Genomic DNA, 18,780 nt, shown 5'->3' on the forward strand with positions numbered 1-18,780 from the left:
AAAAATCAGGTTAAATGGTAACATAGCTATAGGCATGTACAGGGCTTTCCAAAGTCTTAGTGCATTTTTAAGCTATTAAGGTTTTAAAATGCACTGAGGTTTTTGGGACATCATCTCTCTCTCTCTCTCTCTCTCTCTCTCTCTCTCTCATATATATGTATACATATCTAAAAAGGGGTGGCTATGTGTATATATGTATGAATGAAATTTGTATCTCTATATAAGGAGTTGTATCTCTGGGGAACAGGGTTTAAGCCTTTCTAACCATTCTAACTGCAGATTCAGGAAGCAGCAAAATAAAAATTTAGTCAGATTTTTCTTTTTTCATTAAGTTTAGATTCATGCTGGTCAGTGAATAATAATTTATTAAGCACCTATTCTGTGCCAAGCCCTGTGCCAAGTATTGGAAAGACAAAGAAAGGCAAAGGACAGTCCCTAGTCTAATGATGGCAATAACATGAAGTCATCTATGTACAAACAAGATATATATAGGATAAATTGGAAATAATCAATACAGGGAAGCCACTAGCATTAAGGCAGAATCAGGGAAGCCTTCTTGTAGAAAATGAGATTTTAACTGAAACTTGAAGGAAGCCAGGCAAGTCAGGAAGCAGAGATGAGGAGGGAGAGCTTTCCAGGCACAAGAGACAGCCACTAAGTGAAAATGCTTGGAGTCTGGCTATGGATAAAGTATCACTGGACTGCAGAGTAGGTGGCAAAGAGTAAGGTGCTAAGGAAAATTCCCTGATGTCTGTAGAAAAATAGGAGGGGGTGAAGTGGTGAGAGTTTTTGAGTGCTAAACAGAGGACTTCATATATGATTGTTGAGGAAATAGGGAGCCACTGGAGTTTATTGAATGGGAGTGTGTGACATGGTCAGATCTGTGCTTTAGGAAGAATAAATTGACAGCTGAATGGAAGGCAGACTGGAGTGAGGAGAGACTTGAGGCAGAGAGACCAAAGAGAAGACTACTGCAGTAAGTCCAGGTGTGAGGTGATGAGAATCTGGAGAAGGGTGCTGGCCATGTCAGATGAGAGAGAAAGGGGCATATAGGAGAGAGGTTAGAAAGGTGAAACTGACAGATGTTGGCAACAGACCGGATGTGAACAGTGAGAGGAAATGAGAAACTGAGGAGGACACCTAATTGTGAGCCTAGGTGACTGGGAGGATGGTGGTGCCCTTGACAATATTAAGAAAGTTCAGAAGGGGGAAGGGTTTGGGGGAAGAAATGAATTCCATTTTTGACATGTTGAGTCTAAGATGTCTATGAGGTATCCAGTTTGAGATGTCTGTTAGGCAGTTGGAGATGCAAGTGGAGAAGTTAGGAGAAAAGTCAGATCTGGAAAAGAAGATAAGAATCATCAGCAGAGAAATGATCACTGAATCCACCAGAGCTGATGAGAAGACCAAATGCAACAGAACAGAGGAAGAAGAAAAGAAGACAGATCCAAGACAGAGACCCGGAGGGGGCTGGGGGCGTGTACACCTACCTTCAATGAGCATGACGTGGATAAAGATATAGCAAAGATGATTAAGAAAGTATGGTCAGATAGGTAGGAGCATAATAGAGCACTGTCAAAAGAACTGGAAAGAAGAGAGTATCAAGGAGAACAAGCTCATGCACAGTGTCAAAGACTACCGGGAACTCAAAAAATATGATGGTTGAGAAAAGGCCGTTAGATCTGGCAATTAAAGGGTCAGTGGAAACTCTGGAGAGAATAATTTCAATTGAATGAAGTTGGAAGCAAAAGTGTAGAGTTAAGAAACAAGTGAGAGGAGAGTAAGTGAAGATACTTATTTCAGACGGCCTTCTCAAGGAGTTTAGCCATAAAAGGCAGGAGAAACATGGGATACTAGCTAGGAGGGCTAGATGGATCAAGTGAGGGTTTTTCTGAGGATGAGGGGAAAATGGGCATGTTTACAGGCAGTAGGAAGTAGCCATTATACAGAGATTAGACAGGGAGAAATTGCAGCTAAATGAGAGTGGGAATAATAGAAGGCAGAAATCTGCTGGAGAAGACAGGAGGGAATGGGATTGCTTTGGCATGCAGAAGGGCTTTGCCGTGGCAAGGAGAAAGGACACCTCCAAAACAAATGTGAAGGAAGACAACAGCAGAAGGCATCTGGGTGATGTGAAGAGGAGGGAAGAAGAGAGAGTTCTCAATAAATAATTTAAATTTTTTCAACGAAATGAGACAAGGTTCTCAGCTGAGATGGTACAAAAAGGGGGCAGTCAAAGGAGTTTTGAGGAAGGATGGAAAGTTTGGAAAAGCTGCTGTAATGAGGGAAAAATGAGTTAATTAAAGAAATGTAAAAGGATTGACTTGATACAATGAAGGGTCAGTTGAGATTAAGTCACATAAATCTGTGTGGTCCGCATGGTTTCACTATTTTCTCAAACATTATTCAGTAGCATGTGAGTGGAAGTGAGGCAACAGATAATGGGAATAAAACTAAGGCTGAAGCTTTTCAGGACAAGACTGACAGCTAAGGAGGCAAGGGACTGGAGAGAATAAGACAGTGCAGAGCTGAACTGATTCACCAAGAAATTAAGATAAGAAAGGGAAAAGAAGGTGAGAAATGCAGAGTGAGAACATGGGAAAGAACTCCAATTTGAAATGTCTAAAAGGCAGTTTGTGATATTCATCCTACAAGAAGGTGTGTTTGCTCATTTATTTGAGATAGATAGTCAATCATGCTATGGATATATTTCTGAAACTGAACAAAAATGACAAAGCTTAGTGTGCGTATGAATTTGATGATCCCTTGCAACAACTCCATTTCCCTCCCATCACCAGGGGTCTGAGGCCTAAGGCTGGGAAACAATGTATTAGTTAATGATCCATTCCTATTAGCAAATTTTAAGTCAGATTAACTTGCTACAGGCAAGTCCTTGGGTATTTTTATCCTAATACAAGATATTCCTACAGGGAGAATACTTGAATGCACTGATAGTCAATACATATTGGAAGAGGAAGACCATTGGGAAATGACTCAATTCCAGGGACATATGAACCTGGCTACTTTTTTTTCAGGAAATTACACCATTTGAGCTTATTACCCATAGTTTCTCATTATATCCTGTTATTTATACTGCTATTCATGCAAACAGTGATATGTATTAGATTATTCATGTTTGCCAATACCAAATAACTTTTTTATTTATTTTAAAGAGTCCCCTGATATCTCTAGTTGCTAGCACATTCTCCTCAAATTAGTCTGCATTATACTTGTATGTTGTATTTTCCTAGAAGAATGTAAACTCATTGCAGGATGGGGAAGATTTCATTTTTGTCTCAGAATCCTCAGAGCTCAATTCAGTACCACAGTACACAGTAGGTATTTATCAAATGTTTGTTGAATTGAACTGAATGATCTGATCATTAAAAAAAGCATATTTACCTGTTATGAAAATAAAATGACAAATTGCATTCTTAGGCTGTTTGTGCACAGGTTATTGAAAATGTCAGGCTTAATTATGTTTTATACTATGTTTTAAACGATAAAATCTTGAGTTAAAATAACCCTAAGATCATCTAGTCCACCCTTGTCCTTATACAGGAAAAGGAAACTGAGGCCTAGAGAAGTTAAGTGACTTGCCTAAAGTTATAAAGGTAATAAGGAGCAGTGCCAGGATTTGACCTCATATCCTCCGATTCCAAATCCAGTGCATTGCAGCAAGGATGCCTCATGATATATTAATTTAAAATGCAACCAATGTATATTTTTTAATCAGAAGGAAGACCATATTTGGATATAGCTTTAAATTTTCTGCCTGAAACATTAACACAAATTTGGATGTGAACAAAGATAAAGAATAAAGGTTATACTTACTTCTCTAATTATTAGCATAAATAGAAAAAGTTAAATAATTTGATTCTATTTAGTTTTTTGTAATTAATATGCATATCTAATAATTACAAAAGGCTCTACCTTCATTTTCTCAGTAAATACACAAGCTAGATAATTACTTGATGCCATCAAAAATAGAACAAACTTCTCTAGAAATTAGGTTGAAATCAACATAGAAGTACGGCAGTTCTTCTCTACTTATTCCATCTCTTACCATGCTTTCTGTCCAATAAGATATAGTCAAGCACCCAACAGCTGAATTAATGTCTTTCTGTTAGACTTGGTAGAAGAAACATCCTGAACTCACAAGTCTAGAAATGAGGGAAAAGGTTGGCTTGCTGAAGTGACACTGCTGGGAAGCTGAGAATAGGACCCTTAATTACTCTAGGCAGACCCAGAAGAGAGAGACATGCAAGAAGCCAGCACCACTCCAGTAGCAAGAACAGCTGCATGCTCCTTCCCCCACTGAAGCATCATATTCCACTCAACTACATGTGTAGCAAGAGCTAAGAACTACAAATACAATCTAAAATTAAACTATTAAGATAATTGTATATTTAACTCTTAAAGATCTAGCCCAAATCTGAAAAGCACATACAGACAAAATAAAACAACAAACTCAGCATCTTATTATTTGCTCTAAAAAAAACCCCAAAAACCATTTACCCCTATCACTACCCCCCCAAAACACCAAATTTATATAGTTAATAGAAGGAGAAAATATCCAGCTTAATTAACGTATTTACTTCCAGAAGTATTATTTTCAGCAAAAGATAATAAGCTTTAAATAACTATGTGTTGTTTTCTGGTATGGTTTTGTTATGTTTTGTAAAAGTAACTGTATAAGAACGAGGCTATATTTAAGTGGACAACTATTGTTACTAAAATCAGCATTTACTTTAAAACAGTATTTAATAAAGATTAATATATTTTATGTAAGTAAAATTAGCCTAAAGAAACATTTTTGACATTAATGTTTTTACTCACCAAAATGCAGTCCACTTTAGATTGTACAGTTTTGCTAAAAAGGAGAAGAGAAAAAAGTTAAATTAATCACTGTGATACACTTGTTGACTTTTAACTATAACACTCCAAAGCACACATACATTTGTCTGTCTTTTGCTTGCTACTGATGAAACAAAGACATATGTATTTTTCCTATTAAAAAATCCAAATGTAAAAAAATAGATCTGGAATCTCTTATATTTTTTCTACACACAAAAAGGGGGAAAAACAATCATTACCCACTTAGATGTTTCCCAGTTCTAAAAAAAATATAATTACAACCTCACAATTTATCAGAACTACCTACATATTTTCTAAGTACACCATGATTCCACACCCCACCATTCATTTAGCAAATGCATCGACTTCTGAGTATTAATATCAAAAGATGTTCTGAAGAGTTATTCATACCATGTTAAAGAGGAAGCAACTGTTGATAAAGTATCATACTTAGAACTAAGGATACAGGACATATAATATCAAATTATAATTTTTACTACCTGTCTATTACTTCAGACGATGGCTTCCTTTGAATTTAAAAACAAGAAAACAGCATAACTTTGAATCTGGAAACTTCTTACAAAATAGATTAGAAAAATAAAAAAGAATGATTAAACATGTTTAAAAATAAAAAAGTATTTAATAATTATTCAGAAAAATTACATAATTTAATAAACTTAAGAGGTGAATATGGCAATTTAGAGAGGTTTTATTGCATAGGCAATTTCCTACATACTACTAAGTTAGAAACATGAAAGAGATAAATTATATACAAAATTCTGCTTGTTCTGTCACTTATAAAAAAAAAAAAAACCTGTTGGCCCATTTAATGTGTAGTTGGCTGGACAACCTATAGAACCTGTCCATCAGTACACATATAGAATCACATAACTAATAAGAGTCTGAAGGGACCTCAGAAGCCATCTAGTACAACCTAATCTTTTTACAGATGAGTAAACTGAGGCCCAGCAAGGGTAAGCGTCTTGCCCAAGGTCACACAGATATTAAGCATCAGAGGAAAGACCTAAATTCAGGTTCACTGCCTCCAGGGTCAGTATTCTTTCCATTGTACCACAATGACACTGTAAATGGACACTGAGCCAAAATGAAAAAGAAGAAACAGAACAGGCAAGACTGTTTTTGAAAAACTGCACAATTCTTTTAATGAATCCAAGTTTTGTGGCTCTTCTTTTAATACCAAGTCTTCCAATAAAATTAAGTAATCAATACTATAGTGTCTGAATTTAAAGGAATGAATTTAAAGATCAATGGAAGGGCTTCAACACATTACTCCCAGGGAGATGCAGAAGCAGAAGTTAAAAGGATGTCATTAAAGAAATACACCCAGCAATAGCACTTCTAGGGCTATATCCCAAAGAGATCATACAAATGGGAAAAGGACCCACATGTACAAAAATATTTATAGCAGCTCTTTTTGTGGTAGCAAAGAACTGGAAATTGAGAAGATGCCCATCAACTGGAGAATGGCTGAACAAGTTGTGGCGTATGAATTGGGAATACTGTTGTGCTGTAAGAAATGATGAATAGGCTGACTTCAGAAAAACCTGGAAAGACTTGTATAGTCTGATGCTGAGTGAAGTGAGCAGAACCAAGAGAACTTTGTACACAATAACAGCCATGTTGTGCGAAGACTAATATGGATAAACTTAACCCTTCCCAGAAATACAAGGATCTAAGACATCTCCAAAGGCCTCATGATGGAAAATGTTATCCACATCCAAAGAAAGAACTATGGAGTTTGAATGCAAATCGAAGCATACTATTTGCTATTTTTTTTCTTCCATTGAGTTTTGTTTCCTCTTTCTGGTGGTTCCTCCTATTGGTTCTAATTCTTACAACATCGCTAATATGAAAATATGTTTAATAGGAATGTGTATGTACAGCCTATATCAGAATGTGCGCCGTCGTAGGGAGGGTGGTGAGGAAGAAAGGGGAGAAAAATTTTAAACTCAAAAGCATATGGAAGCAATTGTTGATAAATCAAAATAAATTAATAAAAAAAGAAAAAAAATTTAATTACATTAAAAAGTCAAAGAAAAAAAAGAAATACACAACCACAAAAAAACATAAGCTAGTCACCAAGAACAAGTAGACAGCCTAACTTCTCCATTGATACACATACACTGGCAAAAGAGGAAGAAAAATATGGATGGACTCCTCAGACAAATTTCTAAGTCTAAAAGTGGCACAGAATAGGCGAAGAATGGGTCATAATTTGAATTATTAGAGGTAACATACATGAAAGCATAGATCCACTGAAGTTCTAGACTAATGATTCGTTAGAGGAAAACACTGCCTTAAAAATTCTCCTACAACATGATATTTTCCATTCATATGTGAAAATCATATAAGATTTCTTGCATGATGTAATGTAACAACAGAAATAATTTTGGGACAAATTACTATCAAGTGAGACACAAAATAGGTACTTTGTGTATATCCTTATTTTTATATCAGCTTCCTTTCTTTTTTAATTTAGTATACAATAAACTCCAAGTTACTTTCAAAACTGTCCTGCTTATCTATGCTTTCTTCTGTTCTTTTATATGGATTTTAAAAAATGTTTCAATTACTCTCTTTTGTTTGGCATCACTTGCTAATGCCCTTCCAAAACCACAATCCCAATTAAAAAGCCCAGGGGGCGGCCCACACAGGACCACTACACACTGACAGCATAGCGTATGTGCATAGGTGCACCTTGTAACAAATAAGCATAGTCAACCAAACCAAATTCACACTACTCATGTCCAAAAATGTGTGTATCCATAACCTTTCTGACAGGAAGTGGGCAACATATTTGATCATCATGGGTCCTCCAGAGTCATGTCTGGTCATTGCTTTGATCAAACTCTTAAATTTTTCAAAGTTGTTTTTCTTTACAATATTGTTGTCTTTATATAAATTGTTTTCCTGGTTCTGCTCATTTCACTACTCCAATTCATACTCCCCAGGATTCTCTAAAATCATCATTTCCCCCCCTTAATTTATTTATTTATTTATTTTTAGTTTTCAACATTTACTCCCATAAGATTTGGAGTTCCAAATTTTCTCCCCATCTCTCCCTTCCCCCTAACCCCAATACGGCATGCAATTTGATACATTCATATTGAACCGATTTTCACATTAGTCATGTTCTAAAAAAGAATTAGAACCAATAGGAGAAACCATGAGAAAGAAGAAACAAACAAAAAAAAAGGAAAAAAAGAGCAAATAGAATGCTTTGATCTGCATTCAGACTCCATAGTTCCTTTTCTGGATGTGGACAGCATTTTCCATCATGAGTCCTTTGGAGTTGTCTTGGATCCTTGCATTGCTAAGAAGATGAGTCTATCCAAGTTACTCACCACGTATTATGGCTGTTACTGTGTACAATGTTCTTCTGGTTCTGCTCAACTTCATTCAGCATCAGTTCATTCAAGTACAAAATCATCTCTTTCTTTCAGTGTAATAATATCCCATTACATTCATATGCCATAATTTATCCAACCTTTTCCCAACTGTCCAATAAGCAATCTAAGGCATCCCTTTGGATTCTAATTCTTTTCTCCACCTCCTATCCTCTTAGTCCCCTCTTCAGGATCAGGAATTTTGTTTTCCTTGTTACTATTCCCTCCCCAGTATTATCTTTCCTTTTAATGATCCCTCTCCTTCCTCATACTAACTTGGTTCCCTGTTGAAAACAGTATATGTTCAAGCTTCCTTTACCCATTTTGGACAGGAGCAAAGTTTAATCTGATGCTCATGTCCCCTATCTCTTCCTACATGTTTGTATATTCTTCTCAAGTATTCCAATTATGAGAAACAGCAAGCCCGCGCCCTACCCTTTCCTACATTAGTTATATCTCCTTTGACTCTCCCTTCTACTTCCCCTCATCAAACCCTCAGAACAGAACTCAATCCATCCTCAGCTTTCTGTTTTTCTTGTTTAATACCCTCAATATTCTTTGAAGACATTAAAATTCTAAAGGGAAACATTTCTTCTCCCTATTGATCTGTTAGCACTACACATCATCAGGCTGCTCAATTACAATTAAGTCACCTTTCTAGGTTTTTCTGGCCTCTTGTGCTTGTAAGTGACTACTCAGCTTTAGTCTTTTTCATCAGATATGCTTGATTTCCATTAAGGATCCATTCTTTCCTTTTTAGGATTATATTCAGCTTTATAAATGATTTGTAATTATCTCTCCTTGATATGTTTTCCAGGTTAATTGTTTTTGGTAAGAGATCTCTTACTTTTTTTCTATCCTTTTTAATCTTTTGATTTGATTTTTATTTGGTCTATGCTAGTTTTCAGGGATCCCATTCTTGACTGAGATTTATCACTTTCTCTTCTAAGCTACTGTCCTTTCAACTCTTTCTTCCAGAGCTCTTATTTTGTTTTTAAGTCTTTTGTTTCATTTCTTCTTGGTAAGTATTCAGGTTATCCTTGTGGAAAACCCATGTTTTTTTTTTTCCTTTAAGTCTGTTTGCAGTGAGATTTTTAATTATTTTTGGTACTGGATCCCTACAGTAAGATTAAACAAACCACCACAGAACTTCTCAGGTTATATGTTTTGATTTTCATTTTGGAATTACAGTGGCAAAATCCTAGATAAATAAGTAATTATTAGCATGGTATTTAAGATTTACAAGGAGAAATAGTAACCCAGCAAAAAATACTAAGTATACTACTGCAGTGTTTCCATTACTTCAGAAAACCCTGAGGTTTCTATGTAAGACCTAGAGAAGATTACTCCTTCTCTGATTACTGCTACCAAGTGCCTCAATATAATAAAAGTACAGCAACTAGTCATACTTGAGGCATGAAAGTCTTCTAAGAAAATAATGGGATCCTTTAATGTGCATCGTTGTTAGTGTTTGCTTGTTGTTGTTGTTCAGTCGTTCAATTGTGTCCAATTCTTTGTGAACCCGTGGACCACAGCAGCCCAGGCCTTTTCACCCTCCACTCTCTCCCAAAGTCTGTTCAAGCTCATGTTCATTGCTTCCATGACACTATCTATTCATCTCATCCTCTGCTGTTCTTCTCTCCTTTTTCCTTCAATCTTTCCCAGCCTGTTTTCTCATTATTTAAACTTCAGCTAAACTATTTGCCTTTCCAATAAACAGTAAGAGTTAATTTCTTGATTTGATGTGATTTATTTATCTCTTCGCTATCCAAAGAACTCTCAAAAAGACTTCTCCACCACCATAATTCAAAAGCGTCAATCCTGCAGCACTCGGCTTTCCTTATACTCCAACTCTCACATCACATATGTTACTACTGGAAAAACCACAGCTGTGATATCTCTGCCTTTTAGTATGCTGTCCAGATTTGCCATAGCTCTCCTTCCAAGAAGCAAGTATCTTAACTTCTTGGCTGTAGTCAACATCTACAGTGATCTTTGAGCCCTAGAGTATGAAACCTGACACTGCTTTCATTTCTTCTCCCTCTGTTTGCCAGGATGTAATGGGAAGAGATACCATGATCTTGGATTTTGTTGTTTTTTTGTTTTGGTTTGTTTTTTTTTAATATTATGCTTAAAGACCTCTTTTATACTCTCTCCTTTTACTGTCATCAAGCAGCTTCTTAATTACTCTTCACTTTCTGCCATCAGAATGGTATCATCTGCATATCTGAGATTTCTTATATTTCTCCCAGCAATCTTAATTCCAGCTTTTGATTCATCCAGCTTGGCATTTTACATGATATATTCTGCATATAAGTTAAGTAAATAAGGTGATAATATGATCTGGTACTCCCATCTCTTTGAGGACTTGCCACAATTTGCTGTGACCCAAACAGTCAAAGGCTTTATTTAGTGTAGTCAACAAAGCAAAAGCAGATGTTTTTTACGGAACTCCCTTACTTTCTCCATAAACTGGCAAATTTTGGCAATTTGGTCTCTAGTTCCTCTGCCTCTTAGAAAACTAGACTGCATTTCTTTTTGGGTCACATATTGCTGAAGTCTAGCTTGCAAATCTTAAGCATAACTTTGCTGGCATGTAAAACAAGCACAACTGTTCAACAGTTTGAGCATTCTTTGGTATTTCCTTTCTTTAGGGCTGGGACGTAAACAGATCTTTTCCAATCCAGTGGCAATTGCTGAGTTTTCCAAATTTGCTAACATATTGAGTGCAACATTTTAACAGCATCATCTTTTAGGATTTTTAAATATTTCAGTTGGAATTCTGCCACCTCCACTAGCTTTACTGTTAGCAATGCTTCCTAAGGCCTACTTGACTTCACTCTCCAGAATATAGGGCTCTAGGTCAGTAACCAAACCCTGATGGTTATCAGTGATGTTAAGATCTTTTGTATACATATATGTATATACATATATATGTGTGCGTATATATATAATATACACACATATATATAGTTTCTCACAATACATATATATTTCTGCATATTCTTGCCACATCTTCTTAATGTCCTCTGCCTCTTTTAAGTCCCTATCACTTGTATCATGCCCATTTTCACAGAAATGTTACCCTGATATCTCAAATTTTCCTGAAGAGATCTCTTGCCTTCCCCATCTTATTGTTTTCTTCTCTTTCTTTGCATTGCTCACTTAAGAAAACTTTCTCTCTCCTTGCTATTCTCTGGAATTCTCTATTAGGCTGGGTACATCTTTACCTTTTGCTTTCCTTCTTTCTTCAGCTATCTGTAAAGCCATTCTGCTTGCTTGCTCTTCTTCTCTTCCGGGAAGTTTTTTGTTGCTGCCTCCTGTACAATATTGCGAGTCTTTGTCCATAGCTCTTCAGGGACTCTATCTACCAGATGCAATCCCTTAAGTCTTTTTATCACCTCCCCAAATATTCATAAGGGATGTTACTTAGGTCATATCTATATGATCTGATGGTTTATATGCATTAGGCATTGTAATATATAACATAATGATTTACATTAAACACTACTTTCTATGTATAGATAATAAATAATTCAGCTAGAATAACATACATAATCCCTCAAGTACACACTGGATAATTAGTCCCAAATTTAATTATTATATACAAATTTTAGGGGCAAATCAACTACTCATACACTTACTAGCTGTTACCCTGGGCAAATCATTTAAAAGCTGTCTGATTCCATTTTCTCAAATGTAAAATTGGATAATAATAGCACCTACCTCAGAGGGTTGCTGTGAAGGTCAAATATGTCTGTAAAGCACTTAGCACTCTGTCTGTACAGAGTAGGTATTTAATAAAAACTTATTCCCCCTTCCCCTCCCCTTCATTTTATTCCTTCCTAATTAATTCTTTATTGCACTTCCCACAATGCTGTTCCAAATCTCTTCTGTCTTCAAGCCTCCCATACTGCTCTTCTTCCGACCTTCTCAGAGGAACTTTAACCTTCTACATGTAGCCTTTATCTATCCCCTCCCATCTCCTGATTGCCCCCACAATTATTCTCTCTTTATAAATATTCAGTTTCTTCCAATCTACTTGATTCTTTCCTTTACCTACAAACATATCCCAATGCTTACAAAACAATTGCCTTATTCCACCATTCACAAGTTATCATTCTGCATCTTCTCTTTCTATGAAACCACTATAAAAATGTTTCTTCTCCTTGCTTTCATGTCTCCTCTCCCTTTTAATCTTGTTTCCAATCCCATAATTCAGCTCAAAGTGCTTTCTCTCATTCCCCTCTTAGCTATACTTCTAACTTCTTAGACTTTAACATCACATTTTATCTGCAATCTCACCCTGGAACATCCCTCTGCTATCCCATCTGCCCTTTTTCCCATTGGTGAGCTCTTCTTGGGGGCCTTCATTTTGAAGAGAAGCCCCAGGCTGCCCAATTTCATTCCACTCCCAGCTATGCTTCTCCCTCTCCAAACTACACTATCTCACTGCACCAAGCATTTTCCCCCACCACGACCCCTTCCACTTAGCACTCAGCACAGTGCCTGACATATAGTTTATTTCTTTCCCTGTTTCCTGACCATCTTCTAGTACTGTATACTGTCTTCTCTTTGGGTTTTCATGCCACTGCTTTCTCTTGGTACCCCTCCCACATGTCTGACCTTTCCTTAGTCTTTTTTGCTAGCTCCTCAACCTTATCACACTTGTGATAAGGTAGTGGGTGTATCCTAAGATTCAGCTCTGGGCCCTCCTCTCCAATTTCTCTATACTCTTAATAACCTCATTGACCCCTACGGGTTTAATTATCTTCTCTATGCACACAATTCCCCAAACTACATATGGAGCTCTAATCTCTTCTGAGTTCCAGTCCTGTATTATCAACTATCTACTGGACATTTAGAACTGGATGTTCTACAGGCATCTAAAGCTCGACACAGGTCCAAAAGAGAACTCACTGTCTTCCCCTCTCCACTCCCCCAAACACATCCCTCTGCTTGATTTCCCTGTTTTTATCAAGGGTGAACACTACCCTTCCAGTTACCTTCAGAGTCATCTTCAACTCCTCACTGACTTCCCATATTCAAACAGATTCCAAATCTTGTTGGTTTTACCTTTATCATATTTTTATACCATTCCCTTTCTCTATTCACACAATCACTGAGCTCAAGCCCTCTTCACCTCTTATCTGGATTGTATAGCAAGAGGTTCCTAATGTTTCTCCTGCCTCAAGCCTCTTCCTTCTCCAGTTCATTCTCCACATATCTGCCAAAGTAACTGTCCTAACGGCACAAGTCTAAGTTATTGCCCTACTTATTAAACTCCAGTAGTGCCCAACTGCCTCCAGAATGGAGACCAAACCCCTCTGCTTGGCATATAAAGCTTTTCCCAAATTGGTTCCAACCTACTTTTTCTGCTTTATAATAATTACTCCCCTCCATAATCTCCAAGGTTCAGCCAAAACGATTTTTTTGCTGTTCAAAGGCATGAAGATGGAAATTTACACACACCTCTTCATCTCCATGTCTTTGAATGGGCTACCCTCCATATATGAAATGTATTCCGCCCAGGATTCCTAGTTTCCTTCAAAGCTCACCTCAAGTGTCTATGTGAGACACTATTCACTCAGCAGATAGTGCCTCTTCTTCCCAAATTGCTTCCTAAATTATTTTCTAAGTATCTTGTATATTATTACATATGTCTAAAGTAGTATTATTATATATGCCTCTCTGTATGTATGCCAAGATTGCATTAATTTTTTTCGTTATCACAACACACTTGACTCATATTGAAACTGAAAAAAACAAACTGCTTTCTAACTATTCCTCTCCTTTTTTTGAGCTTAATTTTTAGAATCCAAATTTAATACTTTTTATCTATTCATATTCAATATTATTTTATTAGATTCAACCCAATGTCCTAGCCTGTCAGGACATTTTTGGATCTTAACTTTGTCATCCAGTATTATTACCAGCTTTTTTTCATTTGTAAGTTTGATAAGTATGCCACTATGCCTTTATCCAAAGCATTAATAAAAAGGTTTTAAAAGGATGGTAACAAGTACACATTGCTGAGACTGTCCCCTGGATACCTCCTGTCAAGATGATATTGAATCATTAATGTCTATTTAGAGTCCCACCATTCAACCAGTTCTGAATCCATTACTGTGGTCAAGCCCACATTTCTCCTTATTTTTTTTACAAGAGCCCTATGAAAGACTTTTTAAAATTTTTGCTAAAATACAGGTAACTATAACATTCTCTTTATCAACAGTTTAGTAACTTTGTCAAAAATAGATATTAGATAAATCTGCTATGTCTTGTTCTTGCTAGAACATGCTTATTTCTTGTGATAATGATTTCCCTTTCTAGATGTTCACCAACCACTATACATTCTACAATCTTGCTAGAAATAAAAGTCATCAGTAAAAGTCATAGAGAACATCACTGGTCTGTATACAGTTTGCAAATGCTATTCTCTTCTGTTTTTTGAAAACCTGAGAAATTTGTCCTCTCATGTAGTACCTCTCCCATTCTCTATAATCTTTCAGATATCAATGACATTTGTTTTTTACTGTTGCTGTTTGCCTTTGTTTTTGAAGAGGACCAATGACATCATGGGGTGATGTATTGACTTGTGCATGAATCATGTTTAAGTGAGGCAGAGTTGCAGTCATGTGCCTCACTCTCTCTTCCAGAGTCACTGACGTTCAATGGCAAGATAAAAGTCAGGATGACTGGTGATAGCCCAGCATGCAGTAGATGATCTTGGCATCTCTGATGTCTGACCAAGCTCTAAGTGCAGCTTAGTGAAGAAGGCCATGCTTCAGCCACCTTCATGGCCACTGGAACAAATTGTTTTCAACTGCCCATGCCACTGGGGGAAGTCTTTACATGCTTGGGCTAGACATTCTCTAACTGACAAAAGGGTTTGAAGATTGTCTGTTATCCTCAACCTGGTTTAGCCTATCTTCCAAGATGGTTTTACCAGAGTGTGGTCATTGAGCATGCTAAAAGCTTCTTGGAGCCACAGGTGAGAACTAGGTTACTGGCAGGACACCAAAGGTGGATGAGCAGCCCTGAAGAGCTCAGCAAACCCTCACAACAAAAGTGGTAAGCAATCACAACCATCTGTTCTTTCAGTACCTAAGAATATAATTCATTTGGGTCAGTTTTCCTTCAATTCATTAATGGCAGCAAAGAGCTGCAGCTCTCTAATTCCTTATCTGTGTTATCAACTCCTTATTAATCATTTCTGATTTCTCCTTCCAACTCCCATCAATTACAAGCAATAGCCCAGACAATCAAAGTTAGTATATTTTAAAGTAACTTCACAATTCATTTTTAAATATCTGAAACTTAAATTATATATATATCATCTGATATTTACGTAGCTATATATTTCTATAAGTTTATGAAAACTGAAGAATTAGCACATGAATATGTGTTTTGCCAACACAAAATAGCAGGCTTAAAAAAATTTATCTCCAAGAAATACAATGTGTACTAAATGTCTTCAAATTAATCAAAACTGATTGCATCTTGGCCTCAGTACAAATACAGCTAAGAAAGTCAACATCACATTTGAAAATACATCTTACTAGAAAGATTCAGTTAAGAATCAAGTAGAATTGTCATCTTATTATGTTTACAAATTCATAAAACTAAAAAAACCTTTCATTATGACAATATTAACAAATAAGTAAATACCTAGATACTCAACAAAGCAAAGTTAACTATTTCCAAAGCAATGTGGTATACATAGTGGAGTGTTTGATTTGTAATCAGAGGAACTGATTTTGAATCCTGCTCTGTTACTTACTTGCAGGAAGGGATTACTTCATTTTTGTCTTTGCATCCCCCCAGTCAAGGACAGAGCCAGGCACAGAATAAGTTCTTAATTAGTCCTTACTGATATGTTGATTGATTACTACCTGTGAGACCTTAGGTAAATCACTTCCTCTCTCTGAGCCTCAATCTCCTCATCTGTAAAATGAAAAATTGGCCTACATGACCTCTAAGATTCCTTCTAGCTCTAAATTAATATTATAAAGCTTGATAATCTATTAAGTCAAATATACCTCAACAGATTCATGATCTTAGTGTGAGCACTTCTCTAACAACACAAATTGCAACTCATTCATGACTTCCTATTCTATGTAACTCTTCTCCATGCTCTCTTAAAACTCTCTTACACATGATATACCTAGCATTTCTGGAGACATTCCTCTAGGTCTTTTAACATTCCATGGACATCACTATAGTATCCATTAAACAAGTATTAATCTAGTACAAAAATTGAGATGACATAACTTAAGTCATTATTCATAATTCTTTAACTGCTCTTATGAAATCTTCTAAGATTCTAATTTGAATGAGATAGTCATAGCAGTCCACCATAACAGTCCAAAGTTAAATCTGTCTCAGAGCTACAGAACTGTAGACAGGGCAGTTATCATACCATACAGTCCTTGATAAGGCATAGGCCTCCCTTCCTAACTAGGTCATAAAGATTAAGTAACTTGCCCAGGATTACACAGCTAGTGCTGGAGAATATGAGAAAAGATTCAAGGAGCCTTACAGGTATAAATCCTAAGATCTCAAGAGCTATTTCTCAGAGAAGAAAAGCATAAACTACTAGAGAGCTAATTAATCTTTCAGAGGGAAGTAATAATACACCATTAAATGCAAATAACAAGGTGTATGAGTTTACCCTCTACTAACAAATGTCCCTGGTAGCCTGCTAGGACCTCCTCAGTCTCATGTGTTTCTCTCCCTATTTTCCACAAATGAAATTATTGTGTTTACTGAGTATCTGCTCACATTAAGTGAACTAATTAAATGTTTTATATTTCTCTTTTTAAACATCTAACTGTGAAGCAGTGTTGTACAGTTGGAAGACTGCCGCAGTTTAATTCAGAGCATCTAGGTTTGTACTAGGTTCTTCTTAAACATCTCTGGGCCTCAGGTTCCTCACCTATAAAATAAGAGTGTTGTGTTAGATGTCCTTGAAGGTCCCTTCTCACTTCTTTCTGCCTTTTACTTCTGTGGAGTCCTCTATTAAACTTTTCTCTGGGGCAATAAGGCCCTGAATAAAAGAAAACAAAAACAAAACAAAACTTCTTAACCTAACTTATGTTATGGTATCCATTAAAGAGAAGTGTCAATGAAAAGCAAACTCCACAAAAGCAAAAGGGACTCAGAGGACCCCTTGTTAAAAAGAAGGAAAAAAAAAAGAAACAATACAACTACAAAATGTCAGATCTCTTTTTGAAAGAGAAGCATTACAGTTGTATAAACTCTAAAGTTTACACAATAGCCTGGGACTACACAGCCCCCTGCTGTTGATTTTAAGTAAGAAAGAGTCATAATCTCTATGACAAGGAAACACTGTTGCCACTTATAAAATGAAGAAAAGAAAATTGGTAACAGAAATGCAAACTACTAACAGATTCATCCACTATCATCATTTAGTCTTTGTCCAGATGCCACCGGCTTAAACCATAAAAGCATTACGGCTCTTGCTTGAAATTTTAGACCATGTTGTTTCATTCTGACTTTATGCTTAATTATTTTCCTTTCAGCTCTACTTACACAAATGTTCCTCATTATATAATGTCTCAGTATTTAGAAATGTGCCACAGAATTACAGATCAATAAAGAAATTTTATATCATTGATATTAAATGTATTTTAACAGAACTCTGAACCTTTGCAATGATATTTTCTGGAGAATGAGGTACTAAATACCTACTACTATAAAGCTGGTAGAGAAGGAGAGAAAAGGAAAATCTGCAATTTAATAAAATTGTCTGTATAGATCATAAGAGGATTCACTTACAGAAAAGCTACAGCAACACTGCACCAAGATGGCATACACTATGGTGTACAGGTGGGCCTGGGAAGGCTAAGCTGGTCTACAGTGTCTACAGTGGATAGCAAGGAGAGGCTGCAGTCAGAAAGACTGAAATTGGGAGTTATTTGGACAATCACTAGCTATGTGACCCTGGCCTTAACCTATCTGCCTCAGTTTTTACAACTGGGGATAACAGTACCTATCTCCCAGAATTATTGTGAAGATCAAATAGGCTAATATTTTTAAGGCATTTAGCATAGTACCTGGCACACAATAGGTGCTTATTAATATTTCCTCCCTCCCTTCATCTCTCATCTTTCCTTCCTTCCTTCTTTCCATTCTTATTCTCCCCGCCCCCCTCCTTCCAGTGAGGCATAAAACAGAGAGACAGTATACTTACTAGAAGTATTTGTCACTATTACAGAGGAGATCTACTGTAAGATCCATGTTAAAGAGGGATTCTCTAGACACGGTAAAATTTTCTAGATACTCCTGATTGCAGATGACATTGTGCTGATTGTATCAAGTCCTGCAACACTACAAGACTGCTAAGTGAGAGTTATAATTAGAGTTTAAATAACCACCTGGGAAAAACCAAGTGGATGGATGGAGAGAGAGAGATGGGGGGAGAGAGAGGGGGAGAGGGGGAGAGAGAGAGAGAGAGAGAGAGAGAGAGAGAGAGAGAGAGAGAGAGAGAGAG

The 18,780-nt window shown here is 36.6% G+C and overlaps 1 protein-coding gene across 2 annotated transcripts in view; it reads right to left on the reverse strand.

Moving 5' to 3' along the window:
* The window catches only part of RFX7 (regulatory factor X7), a 159,019-nt gene that overhangs the window by 76,781 nt on the left and 63,458 nt on the right, over positions 1-18,780 (reverse strand). For both annotated transcript variants that reach the window (XM_027840844.1, XM_027840845.1), the window contains exon 2: positions 4,840-4,873. In XM_027840844.1, coding sequence (XP_027696645.1) covers positions 4,840-4,873 — 34 coding nt within the window. The remainder of the gene's footprint in view (positions 1-4,839; positions 4,874-18,780) is intronic.

This window comes from Vombatus ursinus, unplaced genomic scaffold (genome assembly GCF_900497805.2).
Source record: "Vombatus ursinus unplaced genomic scaffold, bare-nosed wombat genome assembly UNPS02014848.1, whole genome shotgun sequence".
Taxonomy (NCBI): domain Eukaryota; kingdom Metazoa; phylum Chordata; class Mammalia; order Diprotodontia; family Vombatidae; genus Vombatus; species Vombatus ursinus.